Source organism: Convolutriloba macropyga, chromosome 14 (assembly GCF_964194025.1).
Source record: "Convolutriloba macropyga chromosome 14, txConMacr16.3, whole genome shotgun sequence".
Taxonomy (NCBI): Eukaryota; Metazoa; Xenacoelomorpha; order Acoela; family Convolutidae; genus Convolutriloba; species Convolutriloba macropyga.
This window is the reverse complement of record NC_134481.1, coordinates 2,277,426-2,290,222: the sequence shown is the minus strand read 5'-3', so window position 1 is coordinate 2,290,222 and position 12,797 is coordinate 2,277,426. Positions and strand designations below refer to the sequence as shown.

The following is a 12,797-nucleotide window of genomic DNA, read 5'->3' as shown; positions in this document are numbered from 1 at the left end:
GATAAGGGCGGCTACCGCTTTGCTGCTATTATTGAAAACTATTCTTTTTGAAGTCTATGCGGAGATTGAAATAAAATTTTACCTGGAGCATAACGACAACAATCGACCTGATCGGCTATATTGGACAAAACTTAAACACCGAGTTGACATTTGACCCAAACTACGGCATTCCCCTTTTCAAATACACTCCCGCAAAACTGTCCATCAAAAAAGAAGCTCCACCAACTCACCTTCTATTTAAAAAAAACTGGTCGGTTGAGATGACGCGGCTGATAATAAAAATGATAAGATTGGCAACTAAGATTAGATACTTATGTTGGATAGAAAGAATATTGACCTCGAGGGGGTCGAGCATAGTTGCGAATCCCTTAGTGGGAGAGATGGCACTTGCATACATCTTGTGTGTAGTTGTCATGTCTCCCAACCACACATTCTCTTCTATCTCTGTCTCTCCATTGCTAGAACACACACCCATAATCTTACTATCTCTTATTCTACATCAATTCATAGAAAATATTTGCAAATTGAGAGGGATCACCTCTCTCATGTGAAGCACAATTCAGTTCAAATTAAGGTTCAAGGATCTTAATTCGAGTAAAATCAATGCTCACTTCATTTCTAATAGATTTTCGCAGATTGGGAAATTATTATTAATACACAATTTTTCACTCTGGAAATGAAAGACAATGCTACAATCGCATCACAACTTTGTGATCTGAAAGTCCAAACGTGAATAAAACAAACGAATCATTGCTCAAGTCCCACTTTTTATTTCTAAAAATAATTACTTGGTTTAGTTTATCAAACTTCACCTTGAAAATCTGCATTCCAAATTAAGAACAATTCGACAAAACAATCACGTCAGGACTTTGTGGTCAGTGTATGCAAATGTAACTAACCTAAAGATTGGTAGCTTAGTAAACAGATTTCAATAAGAAATATCGATTACAGACATGATCCCTCTCAATTAAAAAACTGTTCATGACATGCACAATGCAATAACCACATCTTCAGTCATTTAGTTTTACCCACGATTCTCGAAATAATCACAACTTAGGCATCACATCGGAGGCACTTTCAACATTACAGTACTTTACAGAAGAACAGTCAGCCACTAACAATACTCGATCCAGTCAAATAATTCACCCGTTGTTACCTGTTGATCAAATCGAACTTGATCACTTCTCTAAACTGGCTTCTCGCTTTAGGCGCAGCATTAGCTTCTGCAACCGGTTGCTTTTCAAGCGGTTCTTTTTCTACCACTGAATTTGACGGAGGCATAATAGCGGACGCGGGAGCATCATCCATAATGACGCCTACTGCCATTATTTCAGGCACAGGACCTCGTCGAAACATTATGTCGTCCATTGGATAGCCTGTGTTCAGTTCAGAATCAACTCAATTAAGAGCAAAGCAAATCAAACATCATGCGTTATATGCTACAGCTAAAATATCCCGAACTAATTCACAAATTATGAATATTGAGAAGACCAACAAATTGCGCAAAAACAACCACTATTACCCAAACACAAGCAAAGCCTAGTTAGCTTTCAATTCAAGTTGGAATTTTCAATTCAAGTTGGAGTTAACTATATTCATAAAGTGAGCACCTAGTTTAATTTCTGGGTCAGGTAAGTATTGTGTGAACAAAAATCTTATAACATCGACCAGAATATTAACGATTTAAGACAGTCGGAGGACCAATGAGACCTGCCATTATTTAGACTACGAGACAAGACAAGCAACAAAATAAAACAAAACAACGAAAACATTGAATATCTATTTTTCAAAATAAAACACTTGGTAACAAAGACAAAATACCATCAGAAAAAACTTCAACTAAACACCTAACTTCTATTTCACTACAAAGCAGATGAGACTTGTCAATGACGAGACTAGGCAACAAGTCGACAAAAGAATAAAAAAGGGCACAAAACCGTCATTTTTTCGGAACCCAAGTAACTTTAAATGCCATGACAACCATCAACTTTCAATAAAATAAAACAAGGAGACTCCGTAATGTGCAATTGCACACTCCGCCGCCGCTCATCCGCATTTCTGTCTTTGTGGTATACCAAATGAGAAAGACAGAAAACTTTCAAAAAATCACACATTGTTCAACAAGCCAATAAGTGAATAAAGTAATGACGCATTAGAAATGAAACTTGCAAGTAATGCAACGAGACAAGACAAAGCTAAACGTCAAATAAAAACAAACATTAATTACACTCAATTCTTGATGTCTATATTTGAAAGAAAACACTAAAAATCTAAGTGGCATCCAATAACACCCAAACTAAACAAATTAAACTGTATATTAAAAAAAGATTATGAGACCTGTCCTTAAAGAGACTCTATAAAAATTTTTTAAAAAGCATTAACTCGAAACATTAGAACCCCTCGCCCCCATTACTACAAAACCCCAAAAACAAATGAGACCAAAACTAGAGTTATTTTAGAACAACAAGCGACAACAAAGGTACACTGCACAAACCGAATATCGTAAAAACAAAACCAACAAGGAGGCTCGATAGTGTGCGTTCACACATGATCTTCCGACCACCCTCATCCACATTTTGACTTAATCGTCAGCCATTAAGAAAGAGATAGGAAACTTTCGAAAATTCACTTACTGTTTGAAAACAATTGGGTATGAACAAGAAGAATTGTTATGAAGTCAAACCACCAGAAGGATTAAATAATGCCCCATTACAGGACCAATGAGAGCTCCCATTAATAAGACTGCGAGAAAAAAACAAGCAACAAAATATAACATCAAACACAACCGACTCACGCCGTGTCAAAAGACGGTTGAACGGTTTGCTTCGGGATTTTGGCTAGCATTGGGAAGGGATGAGTGAAGTAGTGGTGGTGGGGGGGGGGGGGGGGGGGGGTCAAGCAATGTGGGAGAAGGGGTAGGGTTGGGAAGGCTGGACGAGAGGAGTGTCCAAACCACCAGCTGGCGGAGGGTGGACTGGGGGCGTGTTGGGACGGGGGAATGGGGGTGAGGTGGCAAAGGGGGTCAAACTTTTAAGACTAAGAACCGCCCTTAACACCATGAAACTGCTCAAAACAGTTTTGGTGAACCATTCTTCCAAAATGATTAAATACGTTCAATTTGTCCTCATTTTAACGTCTATGGTGCCTGTTCGTAAAAGGGTTATGCAAAACGACAACGAAGTAACAAACATGGTCCAGTATCAAAAACTACAAATTTATGAAAACTGATAGTGTCAATGTCATTAAAGTATCGGTTAAGACAACAACTAGTCGAGCTAAATGCTTTATGTTCGGAAATAATCGGAGCAAACAGTTCAGCAGTCCTCTAGTATCTTCAACTGTAAAACCAAATTTACTATAGTTAACAATTTTAACTTATACTAAGCAAAATTGATGAAATTTTGATCAAAAATTGTTGAAAATGTGAAAAACAACGCAAAACATAACCGACTAAACGTCGGAAGAATTGCTCTTGAACGACTAGTGGGAGCTCTTATCAATTGCAGCCTGATTCAGTCGGGGGGGGAGGGGGGAGAGAGGGAGTGGGAGCCTAAATGGGACTAAGAAGTTCTATAGTGTGCTTCAAATAACCACATTAGAGGTTAACATATACCACTATTAAGATTTAAAGTAAAAAATGACACCAGTTTCGGCGCACTTTTCATTTGACTTTTAGTATTAAATTGCCTCCAATTGAGTTCACCTGCTTGTAATTGTGATAGAGAGAATTTTAGATCACGCGAAATGCAAAAAGTCAAGGGCGTAAAAGTCACTCGAAAAGTCAAAATGTCAAACTGTCAAGCGAAAATTTTGCATAAAAAAGACACACGTTTACAATAATTGCTATGAACTACGTTCAAGAGCAATTAATTAGTTACATTTTCACAAAAATTTGAACATCGATTACTAATCGGGAAAAACTAAACTCAAAAGGAAGCTTTTTAATTTGACATTCAACGCTTGACGGGCTTTCTTATGATACCACTCAAAACTTTGTACGATTGATATATCACTCACGCAAAGATGATGTCGAAACAAAAATTTGTTGGTGGCTAAAACCACTGTAGCTGCGATGAGCATATTTGTTGCCTGTTTCGGAGCAATATTTGATCGGCGAAATTGATAGGCGATCGCAAAAAATACGTTTAGCGCTAACATTACAGCCGTAATTAAGACAAAATTCAGAAATGCCTACAGAAAGTATAAAATCACAAACTAAACAGATGTCTAGAAAAAGATGCTTCTTCCGAATAGATAGGGATCAAATCACTGCAAAATTTTGGGCAAAATTTTACTGGTATAGGTTCTCTTTTCACATTCTCAAGTATAGCAGAGAAATGAATGGTTTGAGCTTCTAACGAAAGATTTTAAGCTAAGATTCAAAGCAGATATTAGTGAATTTTAAACAGCTCCAATACGGAAACCCTATTTATTTCAAAGAAGTTTAATATTGAGCAAAACTGTTTTTGAAAATCTTCTGGATTTAAACCTCCGTAAAAAGTAAAAACGCCTGGTTTCCTAAGAAGGTCAATTAATTGTTCTTGACCGTTCGGTCTCAAGATATTTGCACGAATTATCAGCTAATTGGTGGTAGCAAAGTTGCGCAACTTTTACAATCGTTGCTAGCAACTCACCAACAAAAACTTTGCAAAAATTAGTTTCGCAGCTGTTGAGAAATTTAATTGGAAGCAAGCATTACGCTCACTCAACGCACCGCTTCGAAGTTTTCGCAGACAGTTAGTCAATGAAAGTTGAAATTACGTCATCAAACAGCCAAACACAATAAATAGTGCTTCGTAGTTGCCTGATTTTATGTATAATTAGTAGTAACTCCTAGCTCATCGCGTATTACTTCAAAATCAGGCTACTGTGGGTGGGGTCATTTATTTGCCATTTAATGCAAATTGTGAAACATATGTGTCCCCAACCAAGTAGAAATCTCTGAATCTGAAGTAATTTTGAGCCGTAAAAATTGTTATAGTTAGCCTTTAATGCTGAGTAGTGGTTATGTTAGCCTTCAATACCTGCTGAGGGTTCTAAATTTAATCCCTTCTCTAAAGTGGCTCCTCTTAGTGCTTGTTGCTTTTTTAGAGCCCTCTGCTTTCTTTTCAGGGATCACGATGGGTGTCCTTTCGGGTGGTTTCGGTCTCGAAACTGCTGCAACCGGCCTTACATCTTCTAAAGGGCTATCCCAGTCCACAGGGCTTCGCCAGTCAATTCCGTCAAATTCGAATGCCCCAACACCTCTCCATTCTTCAATTAAAAATTAATTTACCAACTGAGGTACGACGACGCAATTTTTAAATGCGGAGAACAAAGAAAAACAACCGATAAACGTCCGACGAATTGCTCTTGGACGAGTGACTGTGCTCGGACCTTGTTGGAACCCAATTCAGTACGCTTTCGGGTGGGGCTAGTGTGTTAGGGTAAGTTCGCTGAGGTGATTCAAATGACCTTATTAAAAGAAATAATAAATTTCTCCGATTCAAACAATATCAACAATTTCACAATAGATACCAATACTTGAACTAGGGAGAGGGTATTATTGCTACAAACTTCGTTTGAGAGCAAAATTTTCTTTCCCTTTTCCCCTTTCTCCAATCCCAATGTTCACCATGAATGACGAATTTAATTTAGAAGTTTGTCTATGGTAGTTTTTCCCCCTTTTTTCCACCCAACTAATGAAGATTTTTTTTTACGACTCGAAGAGGAGCATTAGTTTTCTCTCGGTCTTTTTTTTTACCGGAAGTACTATTCGTTCAGACGCTGTTTTGACCTAAAAGCGAAAGTGAGTAAAAATGCCGTGTGAACTAATTTTTTCTGAGCGAGAGAAGTTTTTTTGATCGTGCGCTGCGTGTAGTGAATGACTTTTTGACTTTGTAAAGTAGTTTTTGACTGAATGGCACGTATAGATAACCGTTTTTAGGCGTTTTTTTCGTCTAATTGGCCCAATTTTTTTTCTTGTATTTTGGTTTTTTGTAGAAATAATTTTTATTCGATGCTATATTGAAATGTCAACCTCTACAATTGATACCGCAGCGTTTTGAAGAGCCTGAAAATCCGTTTCAAGTTCAAAATTGGCACATATTTCTTGATTTTTTAAGTTAATTTTTGACTTTTTTTCTAATAATTTCATCATTTTTGGATATTTTAAGCGTCTTTTTGTCAAAAATCAGTTAATATGGCAACTTCCTCTTGATAATTCATATACTCAACGCCTCTTTCTACCTCGATGTATTTTTTTAAATAAAATTGTATATATGCTAATGCAATTTTGGTATTTTTTTCCGATTTTTGTCAGTTTTTTTGTCTGTATTTTGGTTTTAATTACTAGAAATATTCTTGTTGTGCAATATGAGGGACTTTAATTTCTTTTCAACAAAATTTCAATCATCTTTGGCGTTAAGTTTGTGAAAAACAGTTAAAACTTTTTCATGAATGCCGTCTTAAATGTTTTTTGAACATTTTCTTTTTGCAAAATATTTCAATGTTTCGTATGTTTGAATTCAGCTTTTCCCTATTTTTAGTTCTCTTCAGGAGGATAGATCTTTGTATCGGATGACTAGTTGTCTTTTCTATGTCTCGAATGCTGAACAATGAAATGTATTTGTTTTTCTTGATTTTTGAATTGATTTTTAACTTTAAAAATTCAAAAATGTGTTTTTGACGGTGTTCCTTATATTGTGTCCATATTCTTCACATTCTAATTAGTATAATTCTAGTTTTTGCCTGGCACCTATATATGGCACATTTATTTTCGGTTTATTGATTTTTTCAGTTGTTAAAAAATTGAACGATATCAGCTTCTTAGATTTTCGTCATTTCTTTGGTTTGCAATTGTTTTCAACACAAGGCAGTACTGAGCTAGTCAGCATTTTCCAAACTTTCCCCTTATTTCTATTTACTGCAACTTTCTTCCGGCCTTGGTGTTAATATAAACAATTTTTTGCCTTTGAATATTCTTCTGCTGCTTATGTCTTTTCTATGATCAATTTAATTTTTGAATTAGTATGAAATCATGTTGTCTAGCATATTTATAACAAAGAAGAAGTATTTGCTGCTTTTTGTCTTAATTTCAGAGATTAGAAGTGTAAATATAGTGGTTTTCTGACTCTTTAATTTGAGCATTCTTTTTTGAAAAGATTTAACTTAGTTTCTTAGATTATTATCTGCCGTTTGCTTTAGCGATCTTTTTGAGATTCGAATTATGAATTATCTTAGGGCAATTGATAGCACTGTCAGCTGTTTCAGCTCATCAGTATTTTGACCATCTTAATTATTTCGGATTTTTTTAACGTTACCAAACATTTTCAATGATATAAAATTTTGCTGATTTTTGTTTCTCTTGGTGACAGTGGTTTAAGTTTCACCAATTTTTAGATCAGACCTGGTGACGTAATGAGTTAATGGTGTGATACAAAAGGTAATGGCTTCCACTGCAATGACGGTTTTGTTAGTGAAGTTTTGACGCTTCGAGTCGATTCCGGAATTCTTCCGGCTATGCTTTTACGACTCGAAGAGGAGTATTGGTTTTCTCTCGGTCTTTTTTTTTGTTTTCATTATGTTTCATTAATTTTATCAAAAAATCACTAATAGACAAGAAATGGAGAAATTAGATTACTCATTTACCAACCAATTTTATTTCAGAATGAGAGCAACTTAGATCACCCAAAAATGAAGTTTTAAAGTGTAAAAAAAAATACTCAGAAATCCCGGAACGTTCTAGAACAAAAGCGCAAAGACGGCTAAGCGCAGCAATTTTGCATAACAAAAGACCGACACGTTTACAATAATTGCTTCAAACTTCATTCGAGGGAAGTTAAACAGCAGCAAAAGGCGAGAAATTATCACTCACTCCGTAATTGATTAGCTGAAAATGTGAAAAAGCAAAAACAAACCCGATTTCAGTTTTGAAATTTTAATGACAAGTTTCTTCAGAATGTCAGATTATCTTTGTTCAAATTATGCTCAACGAGAGCAAAGAACGCACGCCGTGATGACCTAGACTTACGTAGATGAGCCACTGGAAAAATTAAAACTAACAAAAACAACAAAAAAGAATCCGATTAATTGATTTTAACCATTTATAAATCCCAGAATTACCAAAATTGTTACAATTTCAATACTAGCTTGATCATACTACAAATTTGACGACATTTATCTTCAGAACTTAAAAAATCGATACAGACAGGTATCGTTTAGTACGAGAAATTCTATAAAATTGTGAAACATGGAAAATGCGGTAACAAGAAAATGTTTATTAATGCAACAGTTTTCTGTCCTAAAACAGCAACTACCCTTTGAAATAACCTCAACACGGGTTATAACCTTGAAATAATCTCTTTATCAGTTACCATATAGCATGGACTTAGGTCTTCAAAAAAATTAGTTAGGGTCCATATTACGCAGAGTATACGTTTCACATGAGACGTTTACATAACAATGAAAGTGAAAAGACAGTGACAAAAGAAACAAGACTGATTACATGTCTAGATAACCCGACATACTAAAAGGCAGATATGTTTTTGTTATAGCTAAATTACAGTTCGTATGACACAGTAGAAATAATACCCGAATTATAGATGGTAACAACGTTAGTTTCTTAAAAACGCCTTCGCCAATAGGTCACCTTCAGATCAACCAATCATCTTCCAGCAGATCTTCCAGAATCAGTGGTGCCATAAACCGTCAATTCTTAGCAACGAAACCAGATATCAATGAAACGAATAGTAGATCGACTGGTAACAAAATATTGAAGCCCAAAAACTTCTATGAAAAAAAATCTTGCCCTCTCAAAGGCGTTTGCGTTGAGGGTATTCTAGGTAGCACAAAGTACCCAGCTAAATAAAGACATACCTTAGTTATTTAGTTTTTCAAAGGAAACATCTGGTATTTTGATTTATAATATTACAACATGTAACTTTAACCTCGTGTAACTTTAACCTCGTCAAAATGTTTGAGATTTTAAAAAATTAAAAGCGAGGCAAGCCAGTTCCGAACAAAACGAAAAACTAGGCAGTTCCGTTAAAACCAGTAAACAGTATGCTACCAGTTCAATGCGCAACAAGCCAGTCAGAAGCATTCACTTTGAACGCACATCAAAACTGAATAAGCAAGCAAGAGACTGGACAAGATTAGCTGCAAAATCATCCTCCGTCAGCCAATCAGTGTAATTAATACCTGGTGATCATTTCAAACTTGAGAACCTCTCGAAAAGTGGTCCTAATTTTAGGTTTCGGTTTCGAATCTTGGGATTTCTTTTCTTCCGATTTGTCAGATACCGCCTTGAGTAACGTCTGTGGAATTTTGAGAGAAGGTAGGCTCAAAGCAGAAAGTTTTCTCGGGGCGAAAACGTCGTCGCGCTCAGCAAATGGAGTTAAGGCCATTCTGGGCACTCCCTTCAGTTTACGCCTTCCTCGTTCCGGTACTAGATCTAGATTGAGAAGTTTGGTATCAGTCATTTCAAAATCAACTTTTCACAATTTAACTCACGAATCTTACAGGTCAATTCAAGAAGAGCTTTCAAGACTATCAATTTTTTGTCAAGAAAAACCTCAGCGAAATATACTTTACCGCCGTACACCATAGGCAGAAACAGATACAGATCTGAATTGATGGATTGTTGTCGATTTAACCAATAAAACCTATTTAGATTTTTTGTAAAAAAAAATTGCTAATTTCATTTAGCTCTCGCTACCTTCATAAAAAAGGAGGCCTTCATTGACCTTCAAAGTAACTATAAATGACATCAATTTTAGTTTTGAGCAATTTTAGAGTGAGATAAATCATATGTGATGAAAAATTAATTGCGTAATGCTGATAAACATTTTCTGATAAAAATGCTGATAAAAATTGCTCATGAGAGAAAATGACATCACGCACCAGAAATCATTAATAGAGCGTTTTTTTAGGTTTGCAGCGGGGAAAAATGTAAAACAAAAAACGCGTCAAACAACACAAAAACCAACAGTACCTCGATATAACTGCTCCGCTTACAGGTTCGCAGCTATAAACATAACCGGATGACGTCGGGCGAATTGCGCTCAAACGACCGGTTGGCTTCGGTAGTCGCCACCTTGGGCTTAGGGCTGCTGGAAGGGGGTGCGTCACGCGTTGGGGGGGGGGGGGGTTAAGCAATGGGGCGGGGAGTCAAGCGATGGGGGTAGGGTTGGGAGGGCTGGATGGACGAGAGGGGGGGTTCAAATCGTCAATCGCCAGGTGAATTAGGGCAGACAGGAGCGGTATTAGGGCGAGGTGATTAAGGATGGTCAAACCTTTGAGACTAAGAACCGCTCTTCACACAGTAAAATTGCCTTCTCAAAACAGTTTTGGTGAATCGCATATTTAGAGAGTAGTAAGGCGTAGGGCTCTAAGAGGGCTGCTCGGCCACTTAACGTCCTCTGGGCTTCACCTGTTTATCTCGTTTTTCAGGGCCAAAAGGCGAAAAGGGCCAGACAACAAATCGGTCAAGCAAAAAAATCGCATAAAGACCACTGGACAAAATGCTACTTCGCTTGGGAGCAATTAACCAGTAATTCCAGACATCTAACAAAATCAAAGTCAGTCAAAAAATTGAACTAAAAAACTGAATATCATCTGGAGCGGTTTTAGAGTGGAACAAAATACATTTTCAGTTCGCCCTGTGCAGGTGCTAAAAAATACTACGAAAAACACCTGTTACTTGAAAAACGTTTGTTCCAAGAATTACACCAACTGGTCTAACCTAGGTGACTGTATCATAGAGCCCATTTATTTGTTCCTAACGGTTTTATCACAACAAAGTTTACGCTAGAGCCACCTGTCAAACTTGCTTTAAGAGCCATTTATATCTGACTGTTCTTGTTCTTTCACTCTTTCAACGTACATAAAAAAGCCCTTCACTCTTGCAACATTTTAACATTTTTGGGCCCAAAACGAAATCACGGTTCCCTCGTTTCGAATCCGAAGACAAAGAAATGAATCGTGCTCAAATTAAAAGAAGACTTTAATCTTATTTCACTGTTGCAGGAGGAGTTTAGTACCCACAACAATTTCATGCGGCATAAATGTGAGTAGAAAAACAGTCAACAGGCTTTGTTACAAATCCAACCATTACTATTATCGATTGATTGATTGATTGGTGCAGTTATCTATGCTACCTGTAGAGAGCTTTGAACTTGACCACCTCTCTGAAGCTGAACCGAGATTTAGGCACATTTTTGCTCGCCTTCTCGTTTTTCTTGTAATCTTTTTTAACGGTGAGTTTTTTAGGGCTTGGTTGCGGGTGGATTGGGTCAATGAACGCAATGTGAGCCACATAAGCGCTCTGATCAAACGGTGACCATAACATCCAATTATCCGATGTGCCGATCCAGAAGTCAGCATCCTTTCTGAGGTAACGGTGATCTGGGTAGACAAATGCACCCAAATTTGACACAAAAATGCACCAAAATTTTGACACAAAAACGCACTAAGCAATTCAGAAAAGTATTACACAGCTAAGTCAATGCACCTTTCAAAATTTTAACCTTTCAAAAAACGTCAACTTCAGTATCCTCTTCTTTCGTTTCAAGAAACAATTGATTCAAAAAATAAACACGTCGTCTTATCGTAATAAAAACAGTAAAATACAGAAAAATGAATGCCACAATCTCCAGCTGTCGTTTCAGTAGTCACTATTCACGTGTTTATAGAAGTTGATTCCAGTGGGAGAGGTGAGGCTTTCTTTTTCTTTTTAACAATATTGATTTTTTGACTCCCTTAACAATATACCGCCTTTGATTAATTGACCCACAAAAACTGATCCACAATGAGAAATTTACTCACATAGAGGCAAATTGACCTAATTGCATCTGTCACCAAACAGTGAATTCTAAAATTTATTTTGGATGTATTAACATGAACTGACTACCGTCGGATGAATTGATCTCGAACGACAGACAGAGCGTAGGGGTTTTATTTAGGGGTGTAGCTTGGAAATATTTAATGGGTTAAAAAAACGGCCACACAGGGTTCGAACGCGTGCCTACAGATTAGCAATCTGAGATCTTATCCACTCAACTAAAATCTCGTTGCGTTTATGTTGCTCACAATCGCTTTTAAAAACGAACTTGATTTCAGACGGAGGGCAAGCTAGATCGCTCAAAATGATAAACTAAAAGTCAACTAGTGTCAAAGTCAAAGAATGTTCTAGAACAAAAGCGCAAAAACGGTCAGGCGAGAATTTTGCAGAAAAAAGACCAAAACGTTTACAATAATTGCTTCAACCTTCGTTCGAGAACGACTAAAAAACAAAAATATCAAAAACTTAAACAATTCTGTTCGGCTTGAAAATTCATTATGAAGTCAATTTGTCCGAAAAGGAAAAAAGTATACAGAGTAAGATAAAAAACATACTTCAAAGCTGTTATCATTGACCTGACAAATTAATCTCTGTAAAAGTTGATTAATTGCATTCAAACAAAGCTAGTCATGATGTCCTTCTAAATGATTTTTAGGTCATTACACTTTCTTCGCACCATTCGCTTTTTGGCCTCGAAAACGTGAAAAACAGGTAAAACTCGAACAGCGGATAGAGCCTGGGTATGTCGCTGGGAATATCTCGCAGCTCTACTACTCTCTACGAGTACATTCACAGAGGCTGCTGAGAAGCCAAAATCGTTTTATGAAGGGCAGGTTTCCACTGCCCCCCTTTTCTACGACTTTTCCCCTCAACTAAAGTTAGTCAAGTCGCTTTGGGGAAAAAACAAATACAATTGAGCATTCCAGAACCACGCAGTCTTTCTAAACATCATTAATTGTTCCGACCCCCACTTTAG

General features: G+C 36.9%; 1 protein-coding gene across 1 annotated transcript in view; it reads right to left on the bottom strand.

Annotated features, from left to right (window-relative positions):
- Nucleotides 1–12,797, bottom strand: part of LOC142353372 (pregnancy zone protein-like) — a 153,043-nt gene that overhangs the window by 49,055 nt on the left and 91,191 nt on the right. Inside the window, exon 18 of the mRNA XM_075405604.1 lies at nt 338–458. Within this exon, the coding sequence (XP_075261719.1) occupies nt 338–458 (121 nt within the window). The remainder of the gene's footprint in view (nt 1–337; nt 459–12,797) is intronic.